The sequence below is a fragment of the Schizophyllum commune genome, assembly GCF_000143185.2.
Source record: "Schizophyllum commune H4-8 unplaced genomic scaffold SCHCOscaffold_3, whole genome shotgun sequence".
NCBI lineage: Eukaryota > Fungi > Basidiomycota > Agaricomycetes > Agaricales > Schizophyllaceae > Schizophyllum > Schizophyllum commune.
Genome location: NW_026089540.1, coordinates 3,116,337 through 3,142,018, shown reverse-complemented (window position 1 = coordinate 3,142,018; position 25,682 = coordinate 3,116,337). Strand labels below are relative to the sequence as shown.

Genomic DNA, 25,682 nt, shown 5'->3' with positions numbered 1-25,682 from the left:
GGAACACTACTTTGTCGACACTTTTATGCTATCACGAAATCTTGCAACGTCGTATTCACGCTCTAATGAAGGTTGTAGATGTGCTGGTATTCATGCGGGCTGCTGAGCTTCTCGCCTCCATAAATTACCATCTATGGGCAAACCCCCAGGACCCACGACTCATCGGTGCTCGTCGGTGACAATGGGTGACATGTGACGCTATGGTCGGCCGTCGGGCCGATATCGCCCTCTTGACTCGACCCCCTCATGTCGTTTTCTGTTGTTCGACGGCCAATGATAGGCCTTAGAGGTATAGAATAGATAACTTCTTACGTATGGATGCGAGCACCGCAGACCGAGCTCCTTCTCTTGCACCATCATGTCGGAGGGCACCGGACAGTCGACGATGAGCGAGTCGAGCAAGAATTCCGTGGAGTTGGCGACGCGCACGCCGCTGCCTCAGTCGACTTCGACGTTGTATCTAACACATACGAGGGACGGTGACTCGAGCTCTGTTACTGATTCTGAGGAGGAAAGAAGGTCTTCCGAGTCATCGATACCAACCTGGGCTTCCTCGCAGCTACCGCCCATGGATGGAGGATTCGGGGCTTGGTCTTTCGTACGTCTTATCATTACCAGTGAGGTGATTGTAGCTTTAGTAACAGTATGAACTATCCAGCTCGCAGGCGCCTTCATGGTTGAGACCATCGTATGGGGCTTCCCCACATCCTACGGAACTTTTTTAGACGGTGCGTCCATCTCTCTACAATTCCGAAATCCTTGTACTGGAGTGCTCGCAGCATACCTGGATGATCCACGCTTCAAAGCGCAGAAGAATGCGACGTCGCTTCTTGCTCTGGTCGGCCCTGTAGCATCTGGGATCATGTACTGTGGTTGTACGTCTTGCCTGTCCATCTCCAAGTTACTACTGACAACGAGTCTAGCGCCCGTCATAAACCCAATAGTGGCGCGTCACCCGCGATACCGCCGTCCGCTCATATGGTTGGGGACGTGCTTGTGTTTCCTGAGCCTGTTCAGCGCCAGCTATGCGAAAACGGTAAGTCAATGTCCGCCGATATAGCCTAGAGGGCTACGCTGACTCGTCATGCCCCTCAGGTTGCCCAGCTTGTCGCATTACAAGGCGTCATGTACGCCCTTGGAGGGTGTAGGTGGTTTGACTACAAGCCTTCGACGCGTACTCATTCCATATACAGCGATGATCTACGCGCCCACGATCTGCTATATGTCCCAGTGGTTTTCTGTTCGTAGGGGTCTTGCTAACGGTGTTATGTTCGCCGGTCGGTCTCGTCATTTTTCAACTTTCCTGTACACTCAAAACTACACCTAGGAACATCGCTTGGAGGTATCGTCCTTCCTCTCGTCTTCCCGCCCCTCCTCTCCCGGTTTGGCATAGCGACTACGCTGAGGATCTTTGCGGGCGGCATACTCGCTCTATTGATACCTCTGCTACCTTTCATTAAGGGCCGCATCCCTGATGCACTTAGCTCGCCCATTCATGGCCCTCAGCCAAGGAACCGTAAGGAATGGTACAAAGAGCGCGCTTTCCAATTCCTCCTCGCTACGAATACCCTCCAGGCATTCGGGTACTTCGTGCCGCTGGTCTGGCTACCAAGTGAGTAGACATGATGATGTGGCCGCCGCGCATAGTTGACTGTATATAGCGTTTGCGAGCGCATTGAACCTGAACGCTAGTCGTTCGTCGCTGACGTTGGCTTTACTCAACGGTACGTTCCACTCACTACTGTCCATGTGCGCTGCCTACTTATGATGCAATGCAGCTGCCTCGGTAATTGGTCGTCTCTCTATGGGCATCATCTCCGACCGTTTCGATCCTTGGGCGATTGCTTTCGGCACCTTACTTCTGACGTCCTTTGCTGCCTTCGTCCTGTGGGGCGTGCTCTCGCACACGTTTGCGGGGCTTGTCGTATTCGGCATCGTTTACGGCGCGTTCTCGGGTGGATGGTCGACGCTCTGGACCGGCTTCCTTCGGCCTATTGCCAGTGAGTGTCGTGTGTGATTGCTGGCTGCGAATTGCTCTGGACACTCAGCACAGAGGATGACCCTAACTACTCGACGACGCTCTTTGGCTGGCTCTTGCTAACCCGCGGACTCGGCAACATACTCTCAACTCCAATATCTACCGCGCTCGAGAAGCATGTTGCGGGCAACAACAATTCTACGCTCGACCTCGGATTCCATGTCGCAGGCGGTCGCTTCGAAAAGATGATTGTGTATACGGGCACATGTTTCGCTGCTGCTGCTACTGTCGTCATTATTGGGTGGGTCGTGGAGAAGAAGAAGCGGCTGTCAACGACTAGTACAGAGCTGTAGATATTTCCGATGTGCAACGCCTCTACTAGGACGACCGAGTAGAATGATATTGAACATAGCCTCTCGCCTTCAACTTTCGCGCGGTCAAACTCGCGGACTCATCGAACTCACTATTTCCTACGGTCTCAACTCTGGGTCTTCAAAACCTTCAAAAGTGCCTAACAAAAGCCGCAGAGAAAAGTCGAACACGAGCACGTGACGTGTAACGCGCTCTGCCGAACACTTTCTCACGAATATGATCCTACTTCCTATCCTCGTCGGCGCTTGGGAAGGAGCGGCCCTCGCCTCCTACAGTAGCTATGCAGCTAGAAGATCAACCTTCCAAGCTCAGTTGCGCCTGAGCGCTTGAGCACGGAACTCCTTGATACTGCAGCGATGTTGCACCATTGCGCTGCGGAAACAGCTCTTTGTCCCTCGCTGTAAAAAGATGCTTACAGAGACGCAGCCCACATTCCTCCCTATGACCAAGGTCCGATGCCATGCTTGACGACAAAGGCCCACTCAATTCTGACCGTTTCTGTCAAGGCAAATAAGCGAGACACCCGATCGGGAGATGAAGGCTGTTGAGTCATCATGACGGCGATCCCGTCTTGTTGATCCTGGCAACACGGCTCTATTCTTACTCTTTTTGTCCTCGAGGTCGTCCAGGAGCCCCACCTAATGCCGCCTCCATTGCCTGCGCTTCACTGCGCTGGAATCGCGAGGCTTTGCGTTATTCAGCGGCGCAGCTCTGAGTGAATACTTTCGTACCCATCTACGCAGCATTCTTTGCCGTACGAGGACCTTTATGGCTGCGACGGTCCGTTATGTCCGGTGTATTCGAGTCTTGGTGAGTCAATGCCCCTTCATTCATGACTGCACGCCTCACCGCCGCAGTTGTGACTCGGGACGCGCACAACGGATCGCCCTCAGACATCATGATGCACGACAACGCATATAAGGCCCGGGCACAAGAACCGAGCGCAACTCTTCCGGCCCCGACGTGACTTGCACACCCGCTGTGGCGACTCACTCCGCATACCCCTGCGCCAGCGACTACCAGGAAATGATGTCCGACCTCCTTGCAGTGCCTTCCTATTCGGAAACAAAGGCGTCTTCGTCTTCGGAATCACTCCTCGGGGACCTTACCCCGCCGCGCTACACCCCATCCCCTCCTGCCCCGCACTACACGAGCGAGCCGAAGCGCGACGAGCTTACGCTGCAGGAGGCGCGCCGGCCGAATGCTCTCCCGTCGGGTAGCTTCGTGACGTCCGCGGGTCCTCTTACCCTGGAGATCGCCCACCAGGTCGACGGCGTCTCGACACCCACACTGAATGCGCGCGGTCGCCTCCGCGGTACCCTCGCGCTTGACATGCGCGACCGCTCCAGTATTATCGGCGTCACCCTGACAGTGCGTTCTACGGCTTTTGAGTACTTGCATTGAGTACTGATTATGGTTTAGCTTTCAGGTCGTATGATCCTTGAGGCCGCAGGCGCTGGCAGGGAAACAGTGACGCTCTTGAAGGAGACGCACGACCTTTGGTTGGACCAAGGTCCCGTTCCGAGCCTCGTTCCGATCGACATCGTGGTTCCTTCGACCTTCGTCGACAACGATGGCGAGGTGCGGTCGCTGCCGCCGTCGTGCGACTTCACGGACGAGCCTATGGGCCCGGCTGCGCCGGTGAGCGCGCAAGTGGCCTACAACCTCAGCATCGTTGTCGAGCGCGAGCGGCGGCATGGCATATTCTCGCAGACCAAATCGTCAGTGAGGACTTCATTGAACGCGCACAAAGTACTGACCACAGATATCAGACTGACAACACCATTTGAACTCGTCCCGCGTACGCGCCCCGACCATGGCATCATTCCTGTCCCGAGTTTCTTCTCCACGATGAAGACGTCTCCGGAGGAGTGGCATCAGGCGGTGTCCGAGATTGCCACGAACCCAGCCTCCGGCGTACAATCACTCAAGTCGCATGTGCGTCCTTCTCCCTTCGCTCAGTGCCCTTGTCTGACATTTCTATAGCTGTTCCTGCCCGCCGGCAAAGTATATTGGATCGGCGATGCCATTCCGTTCCACCTGTCGGTCACCGGTCCCTCGACTTCATTGCACGCCCTGTTCCCCTCGGAGTCGGCAGCTGGCGCGCCTTCGACCGGTGCTCAGATCACGGTCAAGGTTCTTCGACAGATCGCGGTCACTGCGCGCAAGCACCGCGCGGTGCGGAACGTCATCATCGGCCACGGCACCCTCCGGAGCGTCGAGCCCTTCTCCAGCGCGCGGGGCGAGCAGCGGGACTGGGATGGGTTCGTACAATTCACGCCGTTCACGAAGTCGGTCCCGACAATTCGCAGTGTCCTCTCTCGCAGCGAGCTCAAGATGGACAACAACAGCACCGTGTGTGGCTTCAACGTCGGTAGTCTCGTTGTGAAGGTGTGTAATTTTCATACACCTTACACGCTCAAAAGCTGATTTTCAGCAGGACTTCATCGTGCTCGAGATCAAGCCCGTCAGCCCTGCCACCTCGCCCTTCCACACTCATCAGAACCCGGTCTTCGTGCGCTTCACCACGGACCCATACGTCGAGTCGTATGGCCCAGACCAACCGTCGTAGCCTCAGCCGTTGGCGAAGGAAGAGCATACCGCTGGCGAAGGAAGACCGCGCCTGGTGGACAAAATCAACGGTGGACGCATGTGAATGCGGACGTCTCGTAAATCGGTAAACTTGCCGTCGCATACGACGCACTCTCTCCTCGTGGACGCATGGGCCGAGGGCCACTAGTCCTTGAGTACGTCCGGCCCCTTCGGGAGGTTGACGTACGAGGAAGAGACGCGAGTCGGCGTAGACTGTATAGGATTGTAATTTATTGGGCAGAAATGCACACTATCCGCTGGGATCGTCGCTCTAAAGGCCGCCTACACGACGCACGTTGAGGTATAAGAACGGACGCTCGCATGGTCCACCTACAGTGCCGGGTATCCCAGCACGCGTTGCTCCTTCAAGTCCAACCTGAACATGCGGGTCCACGCTGTGATATCCACGTGACGCGGATCAGTCGCACGCCGCGGCCGGGCCTGAGTTGCTGAAACGACGGACCTGCTCTTTCCACATTCTCAACAAAGGGCGAAGCTCACCTTGCACGCGCTCCCAGACCCATCCCCCGCGTTGGCAGCCACCGATGCCGTCCTTAAGAACCCGCCTGCCCGTCCCAAGAAGCCCACGTCCGCTCCAGTGCCCGGTGCGAAGCTATTCATATTGTGATACCGCCTGGCGTATGCATATGGCGTCCCATTCACGCACATGCATCGCCATCTGCGCGATGGGCGACGCTATAAGTTAGCGGTGAGGATTGCGGGCAGGCCTCCTCACCGTCGCGCTGTTCATGATGAGCCAGTCGTACGCGCTGCCGTTCCCCTCGCCGCCGCTGGCTCCTGGTGGGCCACAAATTGCGGACACGCGCGTCCCAATAGGTGAAAGCCACAGGTCAAGGCCGAGAGGCGTCTTCCTGAAGCACTCCAAGAACGCCGAGGTTTCTCTCCGGCTTGACGCCCAAGAAGAGGGCACGTCCGTCCCGGTATATGGCCGAGGAGCGGATATAGAGGGCGCCGTGCTCGTCCAGCGTACGGATGGTGCACGAAGCGTCGAAGTGAAGGTGCGTGAGACATTACTCTTCTCGTTCCCTGTCTGACCAGAAATATAGATTGAGGGAAAGTTACGACTGAAAGAGATGGGTGAAGGCGGAACCAACTCGGTCAGATTATGTTCGGAATCAGCTCTCCTTTGGATCCGTAACCCCCGCCGCCCCGACTGTCCTCCCATACTGCCCTTTAGGTTCCAGTTACCACTGAATTACGAAGCAGAGGACAAGACCTATGTGCGTTTTTCCATTTGTTTGCCTCGTTCTAGCGCTCATGCTTTCATTAGCCTCTCCCGCCTTCGCATACCGTTAAATTATCCGGTCTTCCAGGATTTTACGCAAGCATAGAGGTGCGCTCGTCGCTCGTGTCGATTCTCCTCCGCTGACCTCTAGCAGTACACAATAATCGCTACCATACAACGGCCTCCCTCGGGACCTAATCTACCCCTCGTCAAGTCCAGCTTTCTCGGTATCACTCCAGGAACAATGTGTGTAGCACCTCCTTGGCAATCACAGGCACCCACCTACTAACCCCGGGCTGCTCCCTCGCTGGCTCTAAGTACCTTATCCACAGCATTCCTCTACTACCCCCGCACACGACCACCAGACCCACTCCCCCGCCCCCTCCCACTCTCCCGGCACGGCTTCAGGTCCGCGCCCGAATGGATCTGCCACGACGCGTCCATCCAGCCGCAGGCTGGGAGCGGCGCCCACAGCATCGCCGTGCGGCTCTATCTACCCACCGCGCGCGTGTTCGCGCTCACGCAGCGCATCCCCTTCCACCTCTCCTTCCACTCCACGTCGCACACGCTCGCGCTCTTCCTCCCCATCGGGCCCACCGCGCACTTCCTCGGGGGCAAGCGGCCCACGCGCCTGCAGCTGCTGCGGCAGTCCGCGGTCAACGTGCGGTGCGTCTGCGCGTGGCGGCCGCCGCCGCGCTGTGCTCACGCTGCTCAGGAATGCGACCAGCTTGGGCACGAAGACCGACATGTGGCGCGTCGACTGCATCGGCGAGGCGTCCTTCCGGCACACGGTGCGCGCTTCGCTTCTGCTTCCTCTCATCTACCCTTATGCGGTCTCATCTACCCTTACGCGGGCCATCTACCCTCACGCGGACTCAACTAACCACGAACTAGGGCGACGGTCCCACCTGGAGCGCCTTCTCCGGGGTAATTGACATCGAGGAAGGGGTAACTGTCCCTGGCTTTCGCGCGGCGGGACTGAATGTGAAGGTGCTTCCGACCGTCCTATCTGCGTTCTCTCGCGTGCTCATTGCCTCCCGCCACGCAAGGACTGCATCGTCCTATCGATATCGCCCCCGGAGGGGTACAAGTCGCCGTTCAGCGAGCTGCGGGAGACGATCCCGGTGCGGCTGACGACGGATGCATGGTCGGAGGAGGTGCCGCATGCGCAGCCGCCTGCGTATATTCCGCATTTTTCGCCGCCTCCTGGGTTGCTGGCGGATTGAGTTATCGCTTAGTACTTACGACGTAACGCGAATGAATGAAGCGGCCTCACGCGCTCACGATGTACTATATCATGATGTTCACGCGATGACGATTGTAGCATTAGTGGGTAGAAGTACACGTTGGGTATTTATTTGATCATGAGGCTACAGTAACTTCGGATGGTCATACATGATACAAATGAGGATGCAGTGCTGTAGACATCGTAAGCCAGCATTTCTACCGAAAGAAGAGATGTTCGCGCACCGTTGAGTCTACTTCTTGGGCCCTTCGCCTCCATGCAGTCCGGACTGCTCTCCGTCGAGGATTTGTTGCGCCTCTTCCTTCAATTCTGGCTGTAAGGCCCTTATATAAGCGACATGCGGCAAACCAGGCGTGAAATACGCACCTTCCCTAGCACAGTCCCGCGGGTCTTCTTCGCGGCCGCGATCACTTGCTCCTTGAAAGGCACCTTCTCGTGTACCCCCGCGCCGTCACCAGGCATGGTAGACGCTGTACACAAGCGTGAACTTCTCGTCATGCTATATGATAGTGCAAGGCTCACCTTGCTGAGGTACGGAGTTCGTACGCGTCGGCTCCGCGACCTGCGAGGGCATCGTAGGGTGGTACGCCGTCGCCTTGTCGTCGGTCTGCGGGTCGATGACAACGCCCTGAGGGTGCTCAGAGCGAGCAGCAGTTTCCTTCGAGATGGGTGTAGACATTGTTTGCAATTGGTTCGAGTGTGTCTGAATCGATTACCGCGATAATTTGGGAGAACGAGAGTCGAGTGCAGAATGTCCTCGCTCGACCAGCTCTTATACTGCGCGCCACCGACCATGACGACGCCGGCGACGTCATGGGCTGAAATAAGCGCCAAAGCGATAAGATAACCAAAGACTGATTAGATGCTAGCGTGGGAATGTGATCTGCGTGTTGGACTTGCCCCTGTCGATCTTAATTCCGCGTCTTTTCTACGTTTTCGTGAGTTGAAAGCCCGCCTGCAGCCATGACAGTCATCGCGGCGAGCTCAAGAGATACTGGTGGTGCGATAGCTACCACCTCGAAGCAAGCGGCTCGGAATGCAGACACTCACAACGGGCACACTGAGGAAAATCCTGTGATCGCGGGGTGCGAGTTCGTATATGAGGTAACGCCATCTAGTATGACCACTGAAAGAGGCTTCCTAATCTCTCACAGAACACAGACCTCGTCAGAGTAGACGAATCCGGCGTCCAAGCCGCTGCCGAATACGTACGTGCTTCCCAACCCACTCACCCACACCCACTGACCATAATCCCTCCCAGATCCACCGCAAAATGCTCTCCGAGTCCTACAGTCCGCAAACCTGGCGGACGCACCCCTTGCACAATATCCCAGACGATACGAAGCCCTTGCACGACCCGGCGAACGTGCGCGTCCTGGACTGGATTTTCCTCATCTCGTCTCTGAACTTCAGTTTTTGGTCCGAGAGGGAGGGAACGGACGCGAGGTATGGCGTGCTGTGGCAAGAGAGCTGGGCCTCTGGGAAGCCGAAGGTGTTCACGGGATACTGGAGCCTGGTCGCTGCGCTGAATCGAGGTCAGTGCCTTTTCGCTTTGCGTAGCGTTCTTGTTCGGTTCGCTGGCACGGTTCGCGGCACGGATAGAGAAAGTGGACGCTGACATGACCCCAGCATCGAGCGAGGGTACCCCGATTACCGACCCCAAATTCTACGCTGACAAGGACGCCTGCCCCGTCGAGCTTATCGCCCACGTCTTTCGCCGTGCGCCTCAATCCAAGGAGGACATACCCCTGCTGCAAGAACGCATCAGCATCATGCGCGAGAACGGTCGGATACTCTGCGAGGTGCGTCTCGTTGATCTGGAGTTGCCTTTTTAAACCTCGCACGCGTCCAGAGTGTTATCCGACGCCTGCGGCACTATCACAAACCCTACTAACCTAACCGCCATTCTCCACATAGGACTTCGGCGGCAGTTTCGCTGGCTTCATCAACGCCTTCCACGCGAAATTCGAGAGGCAGGGCACCGCTCTCGACCTGGTAAAAATGATCACCGAGACGTTTCCCTCTTTCCGGGACGAGACCGTGTTCGAGGGCCGCAGAGGTATGTGGGATCTTCCTTTTCTCGCTTCTTTCCGCCCTTTTTTATGTGCTTCTCTGCGTGTTATTGGATGCCCTCCGCGTGGTATCAACCCCTTGAATGTCTTCGCTGCGTGGACGTTGTCCATAGTCTGGACCCATTGCGCGCGCTCGCAGCTTTCGCCGTGCGAGTTCGCATACTTCCGAGGCTTCCTCGTTCCCTGGCAATATCTTCGTTCCTTCGTTGTCCTTCGTTCTACTTCGCCGCCCTTCGCGTTGATTCGACCTAGCCCGTCCCTATCACTTAGATCTGCGCACTTCCTATTCCTTGCATCTGCGCACTTCCTATACCTCGCATCTGCTCCTTCACGACCTCGGCAGCCCTCCTTCCTCGCCGCCTTCAATGCCTTCTGCCCCTCCCCTGCCCGCTCCTACTTCCCCACACTGACAGACCCCACGCAGTCTGCATCTGGAAGCGCGCCCAGATTCTGGTCGCGGAGCTCTGGGCGGCGTTCTTCCCCGAGTGTTCTCCGGAGAGCACGGCTGCAGCTTCTGTGGAGAGCACGAATGTAGCTTCTGGGGAGAGCTCAGCGTCTCCGTCTTCGACCTTGTCGGCTGAGCCGAGTCCATCGTCTGCCATCCCGGATTCATCGTCGGCCAACCCGAATTTATCGTCGGCGAACCCGACATCGCCGGCAACCTCCGCCCCACCTACGACCCCCACTTTGTCTCTCCCCGCCTCCACCTTCACCTCCACCTCCACCTCCACCTTCACCCCCACCTCCACCACCACCACCACCACCTCCCCCACCCCGCCCCACCCCCTCTTCCCCGGCCCCCGCGGCCCCGCGATCGGCGCGCTCACCATGTTCGCGGACTACCGCGTGCCGCAGGTGCTGCACCACCTCCGAATCCTGAGGTACGCGCCGGGGTTGGAGGATTTGTTGCGGGGCAGGACGACTTTGCCGCATGGAAGCAGAGAGGAAGTGGCGCTGAGGGCGGGGAGCGTGCTCGCGGTGGAGCGGGTGAGGGGGGCGATTGGGAGGAGGGTAAGGGAGGCGGTTGAAAAAAGAATTTCGACTAGGTTGGAACATGGTACTCGAGACCGTGAGGGGAAGGACGAGGACAGCGGTCCCAAACTGGAAGTCTCCAGCGTCCTCATCGACTTCTACCTCTGGGACCTGGCCAAGCGTGTCGAGAGCGGGGCGGAGCGGATCGAGGGGATTGAGACGGCGGAGGTGCTGCCGGCGCATAGGACGAGGAGTATTTGGTATTAGGGCGAGGAGTAATTGGTATGAGGGCGAGAGGCGCAGTCGAGGACTATCGGTTGAGCGTAGTCGGGGAATACTGGATGAGCGTAGTTGAGGACTGCAGGACAAGCGGAGGCCCGAGTTTCTTTGGACTCTTGTACTTCGATGATTTTTTTGTAGACATGAAATCGTTTTTGTAGACGAATATAGACGTGGGGTGCCGTGAGCGGCGGAGCATTGCGCGCTGATGACGGTTGTCCGATGCCCAAGCTGTACCGTGGACCGCCATGTAGATGGTGCGAACGACAGGTAGATGGTGTGAACGGCAGGTAGATTGACGCTACGAGCATGACTACTTTCGCCTACAGGACAGACGGTTGAAGCACCGGGAGCTGTAGGGGTCGTCATCTGAGGAGCGGAAAGGCTCAGATGGGCCCTGCTATGGAAAGGCGAGTCGCTCGACACCCAACTGGTTAAATCAGCAGGCGCACCTTCAAGGCTAGAATGAGAATGGATGGATGGATCGTTGGAGGTATCATGCGAAGCTCGAGGTCAACGAAGGATCCACAGTTGAGGCTAAGATAGGATCCGAATTCGAGGCCAGGAAAGAATCCAGACAATCTCTGGGAAAAACGTTGGCCGCGAAATGTGGGTCCCGCCGAACATCGTGCTTGCGCGCGAGAGAGCCAGGCACACTGTCGTTTGTTTTGTTTGTCCCACGTTGGCATCCGAATCGGAAGCGGTTGACTTGGTCTATGATGCTGAGAATTTGTGGCAATAATTACGGTGAGATGGCAATGATTATGGTGAGACGGCACGATAGGCGCATAAAGCATTCTGGAGGTGATGCGCGTAGGCGAGAGGTGATGCGCTACAGGCCTACGCATGCGGTTCAGATTGTCGCGCAGGGCTATTACGCGGCGACGTGCTGGAGTATTACGAGCAGGGATGAGTCCACACGAGTAGCGCATCCACACGAGCCTGGCGCTTCCACTCTCAGCCTGCGATACGCCTATCAAGTCGCTACGAGGGTGCGGACGTACTTAGAACAGTTGTGATCAGACGGCGAGAACAGCTGCATTCAGACGGCGAGCGCGCGAACGTGGAAGTATCCCCGGCCAAGTGAGCAGTTGAGCAGCGGTGAGCGAAGCCGCAGGGTGGCATGGGGCGTAAGCGGGCGGCATTGGTCGAAGGCGAAGCGGTATAGGCCGCAACAGAGCGGCAGAGGTCGAAGCCAGAGCAACAAAGTTTGAAGGCAGAGTCGAAGCGGCTGGAGAAACCGCGGAGAAATTGGCTGGGACGGGCACGCTCGAGGTTGGACATGGAGCGCATCAGAAGAGGACTTGGGTGCGGAGCGATTACGCGAGGAGTGCGGGGGATCGCGAGAGCACGTCGGAATCGACTGGAGTCCTTTGCTGCGAGGGACCCGCGCCGCAGGCTTGCAGGCGGGTGTTTGGCAAGCTTTGGCGGGCCCGAAACAGCAGGCGCCACGTTGGAGTCCACCGAGGCGGTGCATGCACGGTTCGACGGCAGTGATGAGCGGGGCCGAGCCGAGAACGCGGGGGCGGAGACCTCCGCGGCCGTGCCGGCGCGGGGCAGAGGCGACAGCGCTGTGCATCGGCGGCGGCATCGCGACGATGGGCGTAAAATAGGAAAATTGCCTTACTTGGGAAAAAGGCGGCGGCGCGGCTTGGCTGGGATGGCCGAGCCAGCGGGCGATGGGGTCTGTCGCGCGGGGAGGAAGCGAGGGGGCGTGCGCGCGTCATCCCTGTCCCCGCCCACATGATCCCCTCCGGCGGGGCCCGGCATCGGCGGGAGCGCAGGCGGGCGGTGCAGTCCCCAAGGGATCGCGCGCGACGTCGGGGAGGGCGCGCCCCCCAAGGCCGGCGACGGGAGCGGCGGCGGGGGGCGGGCATCGGGGCGCATCCATATCGTCATTTTCCCCAGATAAGGGATGTGCGGAAAGGGGCAGAAGAAATTCGAACCTGGCTCACGGCGGGCGTAACCGTCCGGTATCACCGGCGGCGACGCGGGGTGCGTTTCGCACGCCCCGTCTTGCATCTTGACCATCACCTCCTCCGCCCGGTCTCCCCAGAGCACTAGCAGCCAGCCAGCAGCCCGCCCCCGACGCCCAGAGCGCGACCACGCACGCCAGGATATTCGTTGCAGCGCCCTTGAAAATCGATCGGCTTCCATTTTGGGGCGTCACTCACCCTATTTGCTCTCTCCCGCGCGGTGGTCTTTCCTCGGCCGATTACATTTTTTCTCCAACTACCATCCTGCCACCGACGGCCCCGTCCTCCTCGACGACCAGCCGTCTTTCACCACGAACGCTCTCCGCAACCTGGGACACACCGATAAGCGATAGTAGTCGGGATTGCGTCGACGTGCGTGCCTTGCCCCTCCCTGCATTCGCCCGGCGTTAACGCTCCGTAGCACCATGACCGACGCTGATGCAACCGCCTCCGTCACCCCAGAGGGCAACGCTGCCGACGCCTCTGCTGGCAATAACGCCCCCAAGCCCGGCGAGAAGCTCGTCCCCCGCCCCTACAAGTGTCCGTACCCCTCCTGCGGCCGTGCCTTCAGTCGCCTCGAGCACCAGACACGTCACATACGCACGCACACCGGCGAGAAGCCCTTCGTCTGCACGTTCCCCGGCTGCGAGAAGCGCTTCTCCCGCTCCGATGAGCTTACCCGACACTCGCGCATCCACAACGCGGACCACAATACCCATGTCGCGCGCAAGAACACCTCGCAGGCTGAGCAGGCCGCCATGAAGGAGGCCGCGAACAGGCAGAAGAAGGGCATGAAGGCGCGACACATTGCCCGAGGCCCGCCTGGACCTCAAGGCGCATCCCCGTATCTAGGCGCGGGGTACCCCGGCAACGGCAACCCTCTCAGCCCCGCTTACTCTACACCGCCCGGCCCCGATTACCCCGCACCTAACTATCCCGCCTCCTCATCGGCTGCACTGCGACCTCGCTACCCTCCTCCTTCCTCGTCAGAGGGCGATAGCTCGACAACGTCTGAGTCTGAGATTGAGGTCGACGCTGTCGACCGCTATCGACACGACCCCGAGCGTTACCGCAACGACGTCGACGCCTTTGACAAGGCTGGCCGTGGCGCATACCGACCCGATGTTAACTCTGTCGATCAGCGCGAGTTTGACAGGGCTGCGCTCGAGTACCAACGGGCGAAGAGTGTGGGCGAGCGCGCCATGATTGACCGGGATCGCGGCATGAGGATTAAAAAGAAGGCCCGGAGTCGCGCGAACAGTGACGACGAGGTGAGTATCTCCTCACCATCGTCTTCTGCCTGTACTTCCCGAATTGCTATTCCATTCCCCTCGCCTCTCGCCCCTATACCCTATACCCTCCCACGCACGTTCCTCGTCGTCCTTCCCCATGGGAGTACCGCTTCATCGTACTCCCTAGTCGCACACTGCCGTTGCTGCGTGTGCGTGGGCACTGGAGGCTGGGCGCCCGATCCGCTTCCTTCCGGGCGCACGCCTTTCAAGCAGTTTTCCCCACAATTCCCTTCTTGGCTCCCCACATTGCGTGTCATCATATCGCCACATCACTCTTCTTGCCCCACTTTGTTTGTTCCTCCGGGAAGCCGGCCCGGAAACGTCTCATGGCCCATACTGACACGTCTCACAGGCCGAGTCCTATGCGCGCCCGACCTCGCTCATAGACGGCCCGCATTCTCGTCGACACCATCACCATCACGCTCACCACTATCACCCCTACGACCATGCAGCTGGATATCACGACTATGCCTACGAACGCACACCCTCGCACCCTGCTTACCATAATTATGAAGCCTACAACCACCACGGATACCCTTACGGCTTCGACATGAACGTGGCTCAGGGCTTCCCACCTGGCGCGGCTTTCCAGCCCAGTAGTTCCTTCCCGCCGTCTGGCGCAGCTTTTCCTGGCGCAAACGGCATCCCCGGCGGTGCCCCTGGGTTCAACTTCGCACACGCTGCTGGCGCTTTTCCCCACCCAGCGTCCATGCCTCCCACTCCAGGAGGACCTCCTCCGGGAAATGCCTTCGCCTCGCTCTCCTCACTCGCTATGGACGAGCTCTATACCCTCGAGCGAGAGGAGGCATTACGCCGTGCCGAATACGAAGCACGACACGCCGAAGCACTTCGCCGTGCGCATGTCAACATGCGAACCGCCGCAATACACGACGGCCAGCACGACGGAAGAAGAGACGATGACGGGAGTAATGGCACGCCCGAAGACCACAACAGCACGAAACTCGGTGAGGCAACTCATCGGTTTCGGCGGGACTTTCTCGCCGGACGAATGGATGCTGAAGGGCTGGGACGCCTGGCCCGCGACCGCGACGGCGGGTACGAACGAGCCGCCGGCCGCGCCGCTGCCGCCGCCGATGGCGCGGAGCGAGAGCAACGTGAGCGGGCGGTCGACGCCGCGCGCGAGCGAGACGATGCCGCCGCCCGAGCAGCACCCGGCGCAGTGGCGCGGCGCGCTCCGGGGGTGGGACGGGGACCTGGGCATCCTGACGCCCACGGCCGAGAACCCGTACCCGCTGCTGAGCCTGACGAGCGAGACGGGCCCACCGCCGGCGCCGGCGGCTACGGAGTGGACGAACGGGTGGGCGAACCTGGTGCACGACGGGGAGGCTCCCCGGGCGCCGCCTCTCCCGGACCCATGGACCGCGAGCTGGCCCGCCGGCGTCGATCCGACGTGGACGGACGCGGGGAGCTCGCCCGCCGAGAGTTCGCCGAGGACGCCCGCCGGCGCGGGTTTGGGATGAACCTGAGCTTCTCGCGCCTGAGCAAGAGCGCGACGACGAGCCCGGTGTCGACGCCGTTCATGTTCGGCCGCATGCGGCGGCCCAGCGAGCGCGAGGAGGGCTACTTTGGTAACGCGCCCGGCTACTTTGGCGTCTCCAACGAGCGGGGCGGCGGGAGCGCGCTCGAGGACGAGGAGGAGATGCGGCGGAAGTGGGAGAAGGAGCAGGAGCACGCGTACGATGTGGAGGAGGAGGAGGACGCGGAGATGGGCGATGCGGAGGAGGATGAGAAGGAGCACCAGCCGCCGAAGCGCAGGCTCAGCGGTCCCGCGTGGATGACGGTCGGTGGCAAGCCTATCAAGGCGGACGACATTGAGCCGCCGCGCGCGCGCCTCCCGAGCAGCAAGAGCACTGGTCATCTAGCAGGTGGGCCCTACAGTATGTTCAAGCCGCTTCGTCCGGTCCAGTCGTCTGATCTGACTATCTTTTGCAGGCGTCTACAGGATACATGGCAGCACGCCGTACGGTTATCCGCCGCCTCTCTCGTCGTATGGACGCGCGCATCCGCCGCGCGACTCGTACTCGAATCACCGCTCGATGTACTCGCGCGACACGCCCTCGCCGGTGTCGGACGACGACGATGGCCTCACCATTGGTCGTGGCTACTCTGGTGTTCGTACGTCTGATGCGCGATCCTCGTCTTCGAGTACTGCTCGCGGACGGAGCAATGAGCACGATGGCTCGTCGCGTTCGCCCAGTGGTGCCGTCTCTCCTGGCGCGGGACAGGCGCTCGGTTACACGCCGTCGACGTCGCCTTTCCTCGGCCCGCTGCGCACGCTCAACCTGCACAGCACTGCGCCCAGTCGCGCTGGCAGTCCTGGTCCGATGATGTTGCCGCCACCTGGCCTTGCTGGCGAGGGTGAGTATTGTCAAGTTCTTGTCACGCTACATCCGCTAACAGTTGTTTAGGCGCGATGACGAGCCCGCCGCCTCCGCCACCGGCAGGTAGCACACCGCAACTGTCTGCCAGCGGGAGCACCTCGACAAGTAGTCGCAGCAGCCCCGCCATGAACAGCGCTGGCAGCTCGCGTGCGGGAAGTCCTGGTCACCACCCTCATGCCCCGAAGGATCTTCACCCTGGCAAGGATGTACACCATCTGTCGGCGAAGGAGCAGCACGGTCGTGAGCTGCAGCACCACGGTGCACCGGGAGAGCGTCCTCATCACCATCAGCATCATCACCTGGCCCATTCCGTGCGACTGGCTTTCGGCATGACGCCAATCGTTCCGCACAGTGGCTTCGCTTCCTCGTCTTCCTCGCTATCGCATCCGTATGCTCGCTCAGCGGCCTCAAGTCGTGGCGGCAGCCCACCGGTCCAGCTTCCACCTCTCAAGTTGGCATCGCATGCTCCCAGCCGCAAGGGTTCCCCAGGCCCGAAGAGCGCGAGTGCGGGAAGCAGGAGTGGCTCGCCCGGCCCATCGACGTCGAGTGGTCCATCTGGATCCTCGTCAGGTGGCCCGTCGACCGGTCCCAGCGGGCGCACGTCACCAGAAGGAGATGTCGAAGCCTCCGCGGAGGCGGGCGCGGCCAAGAAGGGCCCCACGGGGCTCGTCGTGGAGGTGAAGGAGGCCGAGCATACGCCGGATGCGAAGGCGACGGACGCCGCGCCTGCGGAGAAGCCAGCCGTCGAAGGGCCTGAGGTCGAGATGGAGATCGAGCGGCCAGAGCTCCCGAGCTTTGCGGCGGTCGAGGCGGCGACGCGGATGAATGTTACGATCTAATAAGCTGGTTATCTCTTCCCTTGGTTGTTTCTACCCCCCTCTCATCCTCCTTAATTTCTCTCCCTCTCTTACTCTTTTGGGCTGGTCGGTGCTTGTATTGCTTAGCGCAAGAACGCTTACCTTGCTTGCTATCTGCTCTGGCCGTCTACTACCTAATGAATCTGTCCCATCTCACCCCCGGCTCAGTCCCCTGTACCCCTCGCCGCCGTCGCCGTGGCCTCCCAGCGGGCGTGCCTTTACTATCCCATAGACATCATCGAAGTAAATAACAACATGCACATCTTCCCTCCTTCCCCTAGATTCTCTCATGCCCTATAGATCTGTTTCGCGCCACGAATTCGTGTACATAGACGTAGATCACGGTAGTTGTTTGGTTCGGTCTTATTGTGTACTGTGATGAGTACAAGGTGTTACCCAATGTATATATGCTCTCAATTCGCGAAGGATGCGGGATCTGTCGCTGCGACAACGGGCTTGCTTCGATGGACCAGTTTTTCCGAGATGTGTTGCTCGAGTACTTACTGAAGTTGAACGTTCAACTTGCATCAACGTCCTCTGAGTTCTGCGAAGTCGGTACGCTGGAGTGCACCGCATCATGAAGGATTGGAAAGGATGCATGAGCTTTGAAGTAGCGACGCCTAGAAAAGACGTATTCCCATTGTGACTCCGCCAATACTGAAGGATCCTCATTCAAATCGGTGCAGTACAGTATATATCGATGGCGCCCGTCGTATCACTACGTCTCGGTCTGGGGTTGGACGACTGGGCTTCTGGCCCTAGTCACGCACATCTCTCTGAGTTCAGCGCTGCTCGGAAAGCCAGGGCCGTAATGTACGACAGGCGGAATCAAAAGTGACTTGGGCAGCATATCCTCGAGACATGCACGCAGTCGAGTCAGCGCATCGTGTGCAGTCAGACGGTCTGCGGGATCGTCGGACGCCATGTAATCCAGCACCTCTTCCACCGCTGGCAAGGTAGACTACATTCTGTTAGGTGAGACGACCTGCGGGAAGGCAATAGTAGACGCACATCGAAAGTCGATAATGAGGTCGCAAGCTGCCAAACGTCAAGTTTGAACGGATCATAGGGCTCTCCGGTATCCATCTCAGGGATGCGCGGGGCCGTGTACTTGTCGACGTCTGAAAGAGAGTTGATGCACGGGGGTCCGACGCATACGCGGTCCGACGGAGGACAGTCTGCAGAAAACTCGATCGCGGACTCGAAGTCGATGAGGTAGACGCGGGGTCGGGAAACAGGGACCACGCGCGTGAGCAGGGACTCGGGATAGAACTGCATGAGGAAGTTATACTTGAAGGCATCCTAGGTAAAGTGGGATTAGTGGTGATCCTCATGTCAGCTTGATCGACCGACCCTGTGCGCAATACCAAGCGAATGAATATACGACAGGCCCTGAGGGAAATTAGCACTTTTGTAAGGCTGAGGCATGCGTCCGACCGACCTCAAGTGCTTGCATGACTGCGTTGAGTATGTCCCCGACGGAGTTTTTCGCCCAGCCCCCATATATCCTCTCCATAGATTGGGCAACGTAGGGAAACACGGCAAAAGTCACATGTTCCAAATTGATCTCTTGGAGTAAGGGAAGAGTGTGATTTTCGCTCATTAGAGCATGTGGCGCAGTTGCCAGCTTGCGCCAAATGCGCAACTGTTCACGACCCTCGTCGTGGATGGCCACTACTCGTAGTACGGCATCCTGTCCGTCACTTGTGCGGACGACATGACTGGAGCTGTTCTAGTGAGCGATCCGTCAGATGAAGGGTATGACAGCGTGTAAGAGCTTGCACACTCTGATACAAAAGAGGCGAAGGTGCGCGACCTTCCCTGGTCCGCTTCCCTCTTGACGGGCAGTAGTCGTGTAAACGTATCCGTTGGGAAAAACATCGCTTCCGTCGGGTGTGCGCTGAGATCCTATGTCATCACTTTTCCATGGTGTAAGTCCTGCGTCCTTGAGAATAGTCGCCAAGTCGAGCCACATTTGGTAGGCATCATCCTCGCACTCTGGCACTCGCCACGCAAGAAGTGCGGTGGGTAGCTGCCAGTGGCCTTAGCCCTGGTTGTGCGCCACACAATCTTCTTACCTTCCCTATCAGCTGCATACGCTTTCTTGTCTGCAGGTACGCTGTAATGGTCGACCACGACAGAACGAGAGAGGTTGCAACCACGGTTGCAGCTGCAAGTGCGAACTGAGGACGAGAGTACATGAGGCAGCCAGCCGAAGCGAGACCCGCTCCCAGATGATGGCGGTAGCTGTAAGAAGTTGAACTGAATGGGCGTGGGTTAAGGCAACCAACAAACATGAACAATTACGGACATGCTAATCTGCCGCGAGCACGTTACTGTAATTCCCAAACTTCACTCACCAACTATAGCGCAGTCAGTTACAGACGCGGTAGTGCACGAATTATATCTCCCCATCGGGGGGGGGGGGGGTAAGCAGGTCTTGAAGATTCCCTCACGAGGCGCAATTACTAGTTTGTGGACTCTGGTTCGGTCAGCGCTACAGGGCACGTCGTCAACGTTGCTTGCAAAGCTTCAGAGACCCTGAATTCAAAGCCCGCTACATATGATCAAGCATACATGATGGTCATAGTCTGAAGACTTCCTGACGAATTGGGATATTCTATCTCTAATACAATGAATCCCAAGCTGCTGGACCGAGACGCTTCATTACCTTCGCATATTCAAGGGGAGTGGGGCGAGATTGGATCGCTGCGTGGATGCTAATCAGTATCTGTGTTATTTGGGCGTCATCAACGCGTACTTGGTCGGGGTGCAGCGATCGTGAGGCACCATGAGCTCCGTGTGGTCCGCGAATCCGAGGCAGAATTTAACCTGCCACCCAGTATTCGGGGTGAGCAATGATATGAAAACACGGGAGGGGCTGAACTCACCCCAGCAATGGTTTCGAGCATGTTGACGAAGAAGCCGACGTACTCCATGCCGGTGTTGCGGTCGGTGAAGCGCCAGCGAGTACCCTATGGCGAGAGGTCAGTCAGCTTAGCGGTTGCCTCCTGTCAATAGAAACGGGAGCGCTGCGCACCATGTAGGCAGTTGGAAGCGCAGCCACACCGCCGCTAGCCTTGTGGTTCTTGGAGAATCTCTTGGGCTGCGCATCGTCGAGGTCAATCGACAGCGGGCAAAGCGGCAAATGAAGGTCATACAGGCATACTGAATATGCGCACTTTTCGAAGATAAAGTGAGCAATTTGCGCAACACGGGAGCGACCAAGGGATGCTGTTGGCGCCGTGAGCTCATCCCGGGTATATAAGCTTTCCGACCTAGTGTGGCGCAGACTTTCTATTTACTGCGCTGGGAACGCGAGTGAATTGAGAATAGGCGCCTACATGAGTCCTCCTGACCCTCTGCACCCGGACGGCACAGGGATTGGATGGGCATCATGGCGCCTACCTTGAACTATATCGACATACAGGTGAGTCAGTCCTACGTTTGGCACAGCAGGTCTTCGACCCCATCGCTTCCGAAAGTTGTTTTTGAGCTTGAGAGCTGCGAGCGAGCTACAGAGGACTCACCGATTCCCTGTCCTATCATCGAGCCGTTCGCGGTGCATTTTCGGTATTGTCCTGGTGTACTAGGTACACATCCTCGTCAGGTGCAGCAGGCCCTCCGCCGTATAACATAGCCTCGCTCTACAGCTAGAAGCATCGTGGCACCCATCCAGGACACTGAAATCCCACAGTTAAGCGCTGAGAAGATATGGAAGCTGTCAGTGTCAAGCCATGCAGTTCAGGCGCGGTGCGAACGAGGCACTGGAGAGCGACGTACTATCAATGGAGTGACAGGGCGGGTCCGAGGAGACTTCAAGGAACTGATTCGAGGTAGAGTCCGTAGCGTCCTAGCCACAGTCAGAAGCACAAGTCATTCGGCAGAAGCATCATCATTTCCACGAACATCTGACTTACAATCGGCACACTCGAGCATACTTTGAAAACAGGAGATTCACCACGCGATTACTCCTTCGTACCCTTCCCTACTTCCTCAGGACGTAGGTCCAGCCATCAAAGCCCCGCTCGTCCGCCGTGGGCACCGTAGCAGCCTCCAGCTCCGTGTCCTCCTGCAGGTACTTCAGAAGGTCGCGCACGCCAGCGTTCTCCTTGTCGGTCTTGTTCAGGTCGGCGACATAGCCGTTGCGGACGACGTTATCGAGGACCTAACAGGATATTCAACGAGGGAAACAAGCAAGAGATTGTGGGGCTTACAATTGCGCCACCGCTGCGGACAAGTCGCTTGGCCTCCTTCGTGTAGGTCGGGTACGTGGCCTTGTCAGCGTCGATGAAGGCGAAGTCGTACGTGCCGTCGCCCCCGAACTTTGCAAGCGTCTCCGCGGCAGGCCCGACAATGATATCGACACGATCGGCGACCCCCGCGTGCTCGAGATTCTCGCGAGCGACCTGCCAGACAATGAGTGAGCCGGCCAAAGGATCAGACGGCAAAAACAAGCGCACCTTCGCATGCTTCTCCGATAGCTCGAACGTGACGAGCTTTCCGTCTTCGGGAAGCGCGCGCGCCAGCCAGATCGTCGAATACCCGCCGAGGGTGCCCACTTCGATGACGCGCTTCGCGCCCATCGTGCGAACGAAGAGGTTGAGGAGCTTGCCCTGCGCAGCGGCCACCGCAATCTCAGGCAGGCCGTTCTTAACCGAGTTGGTGAGGGCGAAGCTGAGCGCCTCGTCTTGATCCCCCACGAGGAAGCGCGTATGGAAGGCGTTGCTAGTAGCCCAGACGTCGAAGGTGGCGGGAGGACCGTAGGATGGGATAGGCATGATGGTTGTAAAACGTTGAGTCGATTGAGAAGTGAAGAGTCTTTGTGAGGCGGATGGCTTCACAGTTTGCTGGATAACAGGGCCATATGCGGAGGCCTTTATAGGCAACGCTGGGGGTGTACGCGCAGCCCATCGGCTTGCTATGGAGCGGGCAGCGCCTGCGGCTGTTGCGAGAACCATCGGGGCTGGATGTACTGTGACCGTAAAACTTACGCATCTTTTCTATACAGCTTGGAATTTTAAGCCAAGGTCACGCCTCAAAGGCTGCCGACGACGCGTCGTAATCTCGTCGGCAGTGGACTCTGCTTGCACACGAAGCCCCTACAAAGTATGATTGTGAGGAACACATCCGTCGACCAGCATGAAGATTGCCGAAGCTAGCTTAACTCACCACATACAATCCAGGAGCGATCATCTCGGAGGGTGCGATCGAAGCACCTTTGAGGCGGCTGAATTTACCCAAGCTGCCGTGTAGATCTTCATGATGTTGGGCGCCGCTGACGATGACAGCCGGCGTGGCGGGCTCAAGCCGCGGACGCGTATGCTCAAGAACTCCACCATCCTCCAAATCAAGCGTGCCAGCATCAATCGGTCCTGCGTAGCAATAATACTCTTCAGGACGCGTCAGAGCGATATCGTAGACAAACCTTGACACATACTGGACGAGATGTCCTCCATTGGACTCGAACCTGATACGGTCAGTGTTCGCCGGGTGCGAACGATGAAGTTCAAAACAAATCCTTGCCATGATAACTGTCCTCACGAGCAGTGGGGACAGTCAGAAAGGAAGCATACCGCAGGAAGTCGGATGAAGCATCGTCGATGTGACCATCCATTGTTTTCCATCCCTTAAAGTTACATTTGCAGTGAACGCGCCACGTACAAGGATCGATACAACAGGCCAACGGCTAACAGAGCGATACATTTCTAGTGTCGAAAGCCTTCATCCGCGTTTGCCGTCTCGGGCGTCATCCACTTGCTCGTCCCCGCCCCCGCGCAGTTGCTCTGGGGTATCCTCCAGTCGCTCCCGGCCAGCCGGATGGTATATCATGAAGAGCGTCCATGACGACTGTAAACAGTGTCCACGATGACTTCAAACCTCACACTAGGTTGAGCCGCCGCGCTGTTAGAACGTGGTGGCCCAAGCCTCGAGGTCGAAGTCAGACACGCGAGCCTGCTGGATCCAAATATGTCTCTGCATGGAACATCAGCATTCCGAGCGCCCAGTCAGCAAGACGCAGACATACCAACAGATCCTTTGGCGTGCGGCGCTGGTCTGGGTCCTTCAACAAGCAGCCGTCGATGAAGTCCTCGGCGAGCGGGTAGCGTCCCTCGGGCGTCAGCTTCGGCGCCGGCTCATTCACGATATGCTGCAGAAGCTCTAGGATGCTCATCGTCATCCCGCCGCCCTGCAAGCTGACGCCCTTGCTCTTGCGCTTGTCGGCCTTCGACGTCTTCTTCTGCGCGCGCGACCGTGGGGGCGGAAGGCCTTGCATGTACGATCCGGGACGCTCTGGTTGGAGTGTGCCCTCCAGGTCGGAGAGGTCCGAGTCGTCCGAGTCGTCGGTGCTGCTGGAGAAGGGGAAGCGGCCGAGCGCGAGCTCGATGAGGGAAATGCCGAGAGACCAGACATCAGATTTGACGGTGTACTGCGCGCCTTGTATCCGCTCGGGCTATGTACGAATGCTCAGCTTCGAGTAATCAGCCAAGACGACGAAGACGCGCACCGACATGTACGTCGACGTCCCGACGAATGTGTCCGCGATGGAGTTGATGAGCTCGCCAGACACACCAAAATCGCAAATCTTGATCTCGCCCTTCGAGTTGAACAGGATGTTGGAGGGCTTGATATCTGCGGAGTCGTTAAGCGACGCGTAATGAGACGAGGGAGGTACATACCACGGTGAATGATTCGATGCACATCATAGAGGTATGTCAAGCCCTCCAACACGGCCAACGCAACCTTCCCCACGACCTCCATGTCGATGGGCCCTATCTTCTTGTAGATGCCATCGAGGGAGCCCTTGTCCATGCATTCCATACAGATACAGATGTTTGGATCGGCGAGGAAAGCCCCCCAAAAGGAAATGATGTACTTGGAGTGACAGTCGTGCATGATTTGGAGCTCGCGCAATATTTGTTTCCGCACGGCGGGCTTCGCATCAATGAGGACATTCTGCAGACGTTTTAGCCACACCGTTGCACGGTGAGACCACTACAGACGCACCTTCTTCGCCATGATGATACCGGTCGGCATGTGCTCGACCTTCTTCACGCTACCGCCGTTGCCCTGTCCCAACTCGCGTATGTCGCGTAGGTCCTCGTTCCGCAGATCGAGCTTCGTCTCCGCGTTCATATCCAAGTTTGCGAGCGTGTTCGAGAGCGTAGCATGGTAGTTGTTTCTGCGCGCCGAGGCGGGGGACGCAGTGTTGGGTGCGGAGTTCGACGCGGCGTGTACGGTGAGAAGGTTGCTGTTGTCCTCCGGTGCTGGCTCGACGGGGGCGATGGGTGCAGGGATCTTCGGTGCTTTCAGCACCATGGGTGGGGGGCGTTTCTTCCCGCCGCCGCGCCCTGCTGGCGCAGGCGCAGGACGCGTTGCCGTGGGCACGTTCTGGACGGCAGGCGCGGGCGCGGGTGCTGGTGCGGGACGTGTCGGTTTGGGCTCAGGCTCGTCCGGCGTCATTGGTGACGCCGGCCCCGTCGCGCCCGGGGGCAGCTGCAGCGCCTTGAAGTTGCGTTTCTTGCGAATGGGAGTCGCCATCGTCGAGGAGCGTGTCGTGTAGGAGATGCTGATCAGCAGCAACGGGAATTCAGCACAGCGCCGTTAGGTAATCCGGTGATGGCCGGTCACAAGTTCGACTTGAACTTCGAGGAAGATGGGGGATGGCGTCCGCTGTGGTCATGTATGAGGGCATGAGGTATCTGGGCGGAGGGTACTCATGCGCAGAGATCCCCTCGAAACAGTGAACTGTGATGGCGTTTGATCACAACCCATTGGCCTTGACACGGCTTTGTCAAGGTGTTTCCCTATTGGACAGGCCAAGAAGGCACATGCCCTTGAAAAGATTGGGATTTATTCTGTCAATATGTTAGAGGGTATGGTGGTCGTTTTCAAGGACAGTGAATGGCATCGAACAAGGCGGTAGCTTGCAGAACCTCTTGCGTCAGAAAGAGACGACTGCGTATAGACAGTTCCTTATTCTTAGCCATCCCCCCTCGTTCTCTATACACCCATTCTATGCTTACCGTCCCTTACCCTGACTTCCCTTATAGTAGACATTCATCCGAGATGGCCCTCGTATATCCAGGCACCGTTATTACAATCGAGTGGCAGGTTGACCAAGTTTCGTTCTCAAGCTAGTTCACATATGAGGCAGAGAAAAGCTGCTGCTCGCTGACACTTCTCAACTCGTGTCTCTCTTGCTTGTTGTGCCTTGTGTTGAAGAGTCACGTAAATATCGACTGAAGGCAGGCTAACCACCGTCACCTCGAGGTTAGGCGTAGAAGATGATTATACCTAAATCTCAATGTGCTCTGATTCAGGGTCAATAGGTAAGCGAGACGTATCCTCTATTAGCAAAGCTTGGATTTAGCAGGGGACGAATGGAAAATCAAGA

The 25,682-nt window shown here is 58.1% G+C and overlaps 10 protein-coding genes across 10 annotated transcripts; 5 read left to right on the top strand and 5 right to left on the bottom strand.

Annotated features, from left to right (window-relative positions):
• The first annotated feature begins 281 nt into the window (after positions 1-281).
• Positions 282-2,409, top strand: SCHCODRAFT_02616773 (MFS general substrate transporter). The gene is made up of 10 exons (XM_003034622.3): positions 282-598; positions 659-728; positions 780-875; positions 924-1,036; positions 1,096-1,144; positions 1,194-1,277; positions 1,328-1,612; positions 1,662-1,724; positions 1,779-2,000; positions 2,054-2,409. The coding sequence occupies exons 1-10, from the start codon at positions 359-361 to the stop codon at positions 2,329-2,331; spliced, it is 1,500 nt and encodes a 499-aa protein (XP_003034668.1). The 5' UTR covers positions 282-358; the 3' UTR covers positions 2,332-2,409.
• Positions 2,410-2,616: 207 nt separating this feature from the next.
• Positions 2,617-3,161, bottom strand: SCHCODRAFT_02616771 (uncharacterized protein). The gene is made up of 3 exons (XM_050344771.1): positions 3,082-3,161; positions 2,858-3,022; positions 2,617-2,801 (listed from the first exon to the last, which is right to left on the bottom strand). The coding sequence occupies exons 2-3, from the start codon at positions 2,901-2,903 to the stop codon at positions 2,659-2,661; spliced, it is 189 nt and encodes a 62-aa protein (XP_050201868.1). The 5' UTR covers positions 2,904-3,022; positions 3,082-3,161; the 3' UTR covers positions 2,617-2,658.
• A 40-nt stretch (positions 3,162-3,201) lies between these two features.
• On the top strand, positions 3,202-5,266 carry SCHCODRAFT_02207061 (uncharacterized protein). The gene is made up of 4 exons (XM_050342062.1): positions 3,202-3,721; positions 3,773-4,288; positions 4,337-4,741; positions 4,791-5,266. The coding sequence occupies exons 1-4, from the start codon at positions 3,377-3,379 to the stop codon at positions 4,920-4,922; spliced, it is 1,398 nt and encodes a 465-aa protein (XP_050201867.1). The 5' UTR covers positions 3,202-3,376; the 3' UTR covers positions 4,923-5,266.
• A 425-nt stretch (positions 5,267-5,691) lies between these two features.
• Positions 5,692-7,414, top strand: SCHCODRAFT_02698447 (uncharacterized protein; the record flags this gene model as incomplete). Its single annotated transcript, XM_003034620.2, has 8 exons — positions 5,692-5,961; positions 6,010-6,183; positions 6,234-6,296; positions 6,343-6,434; positions 6,507-6,854; positions 6,904-6,979; positions 7,083-7,178; positions 7,238-7,414. 8 exons carry the CDS (start codon positions 5,692-5,694, stop codon positions 7,412-7,414), a joined length of 1,296 nt encoding a protein of 431 aa, XP_003034666.2.
• Positions 7,415-7,484: 70 nt separating this feature from the next.
• Positions 7,485-8,244, bottom strand: SCHCODRAFT_02616754 (uncharacterized protein). The gene is made up of 4 exons (XM_003034029.2): positions 7,957-8,244; positions 7,801-7,904; positions 7,659-7,747; positions 7,485-7,606 (listed from the first exon to the last, which is right to left on the bottom strand). The coding sequence occupies exons 1-3, from the start codon at positions 8,111-8,113 to the stop codon at positions 7,667-7,669; spliced, it is 342 nt and encodes a 113-aa protein (XP_003034075.1). The 5' UTR covers positions 8,114-8,244; the 3' UTR covers positions 7,485-7,606; positions 7,659-7,666.
• Positions 8,245-8,376: 132 nt separating this feature from the next.
• SCHCODRAFT_02616750 (uncharacterized protein) lies at positions 8,377-10,981 on the top strand. Its single transcript, XM_050344770.1, has 6 exons — positions 8,377-8,538; positions 8,589-8,642; positions 8,696-8,969; positions 9,064-9,236; positions 9,352-9,493; positions 9,931-10,981. The coding sequence occupies exons 1-6, from the start codon at positions 8,398-8,400 to the stop codon at positions 10,743-10,745; spliced, it is 1,599 nt and encodes a 532-aa protein (XP_050201866.1). The 5' UTR covers positions 8,377-8,397; the 3' UTR covers positions 10,746-10,981.
• Positions 10,982-12,774: 1,793 nt separating this feature from the next.
• On the top strand, positions 12,775-17,765 carry SCHCODRAFT_02616742 (uncharacterized protein). Its single transcript, XM_003034618.2, has 5 exons — positions 12,775-13,105; positions 13,155-14,004; positions 14,378-15,923; positions 15,979-16,404; positions 16,455-17,765. Exons 2-5 carry the CDS (start codon positions 13,159-13,161, stop codon positions 17,264-17,266), a joined length of 3,630 nt encoding a protein of 1,209 aa, XP_003034664.1. The 5' UTR covers positions 12,775-13,105; positions 13,155-13,158; the 3' UTR covers positions 17,267-17,765.
• A 237-nt stretch (positions 17,766-18,002) lies between these two features.
• On the bottom strand, positions 18,003-19,259 carry SCHCODRAFT_02664859 (uncharacterized protein; the record flags this gene model as incomplete). The annotated part of the gene is made up of 5 exons (XM_003034027.2): positions 18,003-18,245; positions 18,296-18,586; positions 18,638-18,676; positions 18,726-19,016; positions 19,071-19,259. The coding sequence occupies 5 exons, from the start codon at positions 19,257-19,259 to the stop codon at positions 18,003-18,005; spliced, it is 1,053 nt and encodes a 350-aa protein (XP_003034073.2).
• Positions 19,260-21,164: 1,905 nt separating this feature from the next.
• Positions 21,165-22,322, bottom strand: SCHCODRAFT_02616735 (uncharacterized protein). The gene is made up of 3 exons (XM_003034026.2): positions 21,748-22,322; positions 21,502-21,693; positions 21,165-21,452 (listed from the first exon to the last, which is right to left on the bottom strand). Exons 1-3 carry the CDS (start codon positions 22,243-22,245, stop codon positions 21,273-21,275), a joined length of 870 nt encoding a protein of 289 aa, XP_003034072.2. The 5' UTR covers positions 22,246-22,322; the 3' UTR covers positions 21,165-21,272.
• A 539-nt stretch (positions 22,323-22,861) lies between these two features.
• On the bottom strand, positions 22,862-24,887 carry SCHCODRAFT_02745977 (ste7-like protein). Its single transcript, XM_003034025.2, has 5 exons — positions 24,293-24,887; positions 23,965-24,241; positions 23,793-23,917; positions 23,313-23,738; positions 22,862-23,260 (listed from the first exon to the last, which is right to left on the bottom strand). The coding sequence occupies exons 1-5, from the start codon at positions 24,824-24,826 to the stop codon at positions 23,192-23,194; spliced, it is 1,431 nt and encodes a 476-aa protein (XP_003034071.1). The 5' UTR covers positions 24,827-24,887; the 3' UTR covers positions 22,862-23,191.
• Positions 24,888-25,682: the final 795 nt, after the last annotated feature.

What these genes read in the sequence shown, in the direction of transcription:
- SCHCODRAFT_02616773 (XM_003034622.3), top strand. Translation starts at nt 359, where the DNA reads ATGTCGGAGGGCACCGGACAGTCGACGATGAGCGAGTCGAGCAAGAAT. An exon ending in TAACGGTGTTATGTTCGCCG is followed by an intron (nt 1,278 to 1,327) that starts GTCGGTCTCGTC and finishes AACTACACCTAG; the next exon opens with GAACATCGCTTGGAGGTATC. An exon ending in GACGTTGGCTTTACTCAACG is followed by an intron (nt 1,725 to 1,778) that starts GTACGTTCCACT and finishes GATGCAATGCAG; the next exon opens with CTGCCTCGGTAATTGGTCGT.
- SCHCODRAFT_02616771 (XM_050344771.1), bottom strand. Translation starts at nt 2,903, where the DNA reads ATGACTCAACAGCCTTCATCTCCCGATCGGGTGTCTCGCTTATTTG. An exon ending in TCGGGTGTCTCGCTTATTTG is followed by an intron (nt 2,802 to 2,857) that starts CCTTGACAGAAA and finishes CATGGCATCGGA; the next exon opens with CCTTGGTCATAGGGAGGAAT.
- SCHCODRAFT_02207061 (XM_050342062.1), top strand. Translation starts at nt 3,377, where the DNA reads ATGATGTCCGACCTCCTTGCAGTGCCTTCCTATTCGGAAACAAAGGCG. An exon ending in TTATCGGCGTCACCCTGACA is followed by an intron (nt 3,722 to 3,772) that starts GTGCGTTCTACG and finishes ATTATGGTTTAG; the next exon opens with CTTTCAGGTCGTATGATCCT. An exon ending in TCGGTAGTCTCGTTGTGAAG is followed by an intron (nt 4,742 to 4,790) that starts GTGTGTAATTTT and finishes GATTTTCAGCAG; the next exon opens with GACTTCATCGTGCTCGAGAT.
- SCHCODRAFT_02616754 (XM_003034029.2), bottom strand. Translation starts at nt 8,113, where the DNA reads ATGTCTACACCCATCTCGAAGGAAACTGCTGCTCGCTCTGAGCACCCT. An exon ending in GAACTCCGTACCTCAGCAAG is followed by an intron (nt 7,905 to 7,956) that starts GTGAGCCTTGCA and finishes GCTTGTGTACAG; the next exon opens with CGTCTACCATGCCTGGTGAC. An exon ending in GCGGGACTGTGCTAGGGAAG is followed by an intron (nt 7,748 to 7,800) that starts GTGCGTATTTCA and finishes AGGGCCTTACAG; the next exon opens with CCAGAATTGAAGGAAGAGGC.
- SCHCODRAFT_02616750 (XM_050344770.1), top strand. Translation starts at nt 8,398, where the DNA reads ATGACAGTCATCGCGGCGAGCTCAAGAGATACTGGTGGTGCGATAGCT. An exon ending in GGTCGCTGCGCTGAATCGAG is followed by an intron (nt 8,970 to 9,063) that starts GTCAGTGCCTTT and finishes ACATGACCCCAG; the next exon opens with CATCGAGCGAGGGTACCCCG. An exon ending in ACGGTCGGATACTCTGCGAG is followed by an intron (nt 9,237 to 9,351) that starts GTGCGTCTCGTT and finishes TTCTCCACATAG; the next exon opens with GACTTCGGCGGCAGTTTCGC.
- SCHCODRAFT_02616742 (XM_003034618.2), top strand. Translation starts at nt 13,159, where the DNA reads ATGACCGACGCTGATGCAACCGCCTCCGTCACCCCAGAGGGCAACGCT. An exon ending in GCGCGAACAGTGACGACGAG is followed by an intron (nt 14,005 to 14,377) that starts GTGAGTATCTCC and finishes CACGTCTCACAG; the next exon opens with GCCGAGTCCTATGCGCGCCC. An exon ending in TCTAGCAGGTGGGCCCTACA is followed by an intron (nt 15,924 to 15,978) that starts GTATGTTCAAGC and finishes TATCTTTTGCAG; the next exon opens with GCGTCTACAGGATACATGGC.
- SCHCODRAFT_02616735 (XM_003034026.2), bottom strand. Translation starts at nt 22,245, where the DNA reads ATGGTTCTCGCAACAGCCGCAGGCGCTGCCCGCTCCATAGCAAGCCGA. An exon ending in TATCGGAGAAGCATGCGAAG is followed by an intron (nt 21,694 to 21,747) that starts GTGCGCTTGTTT and finishes ATTGTCTGGCAG; the next exon opens with GTCGCTCGCGAGAATCTCGA. An exon ending in TCCGCAGCGGTGGCGCAATT is followed by an intron (nt 21,453 to 21,501) that starts GTAAGCCCCACA and finishes ATATCCTGTTAG; the next exon opens with GTCCTCGATAACGTCGTCCG.
- SCHCODRAFT_02745977 (XM_003034025.2), bottom strand. Translation starts at nt 24,826, where the DNA reads ATGGCGACTCCCATTCGCAAGAAACGCAACTTCAAGGCGCTGCAGCTG. An exon ending in GTATCATCATGGCGAAGAAG is followed by an intron (nt 24,242 to 24,292) that starts GTGCGTCTGTAG and finishes AAACGTCTGCAG; the next exon opens with AATGTCCTCATTGATGCGAA. An exon ending in GGACGTCGACGTACATGTCG is followed by an intron (nt 23,739 to 23,792) that starts GTGCGCGTCTTC and finishes ATTCGTACATAG; the next exon opens with CCCGAGCGGATACAAGGCGC.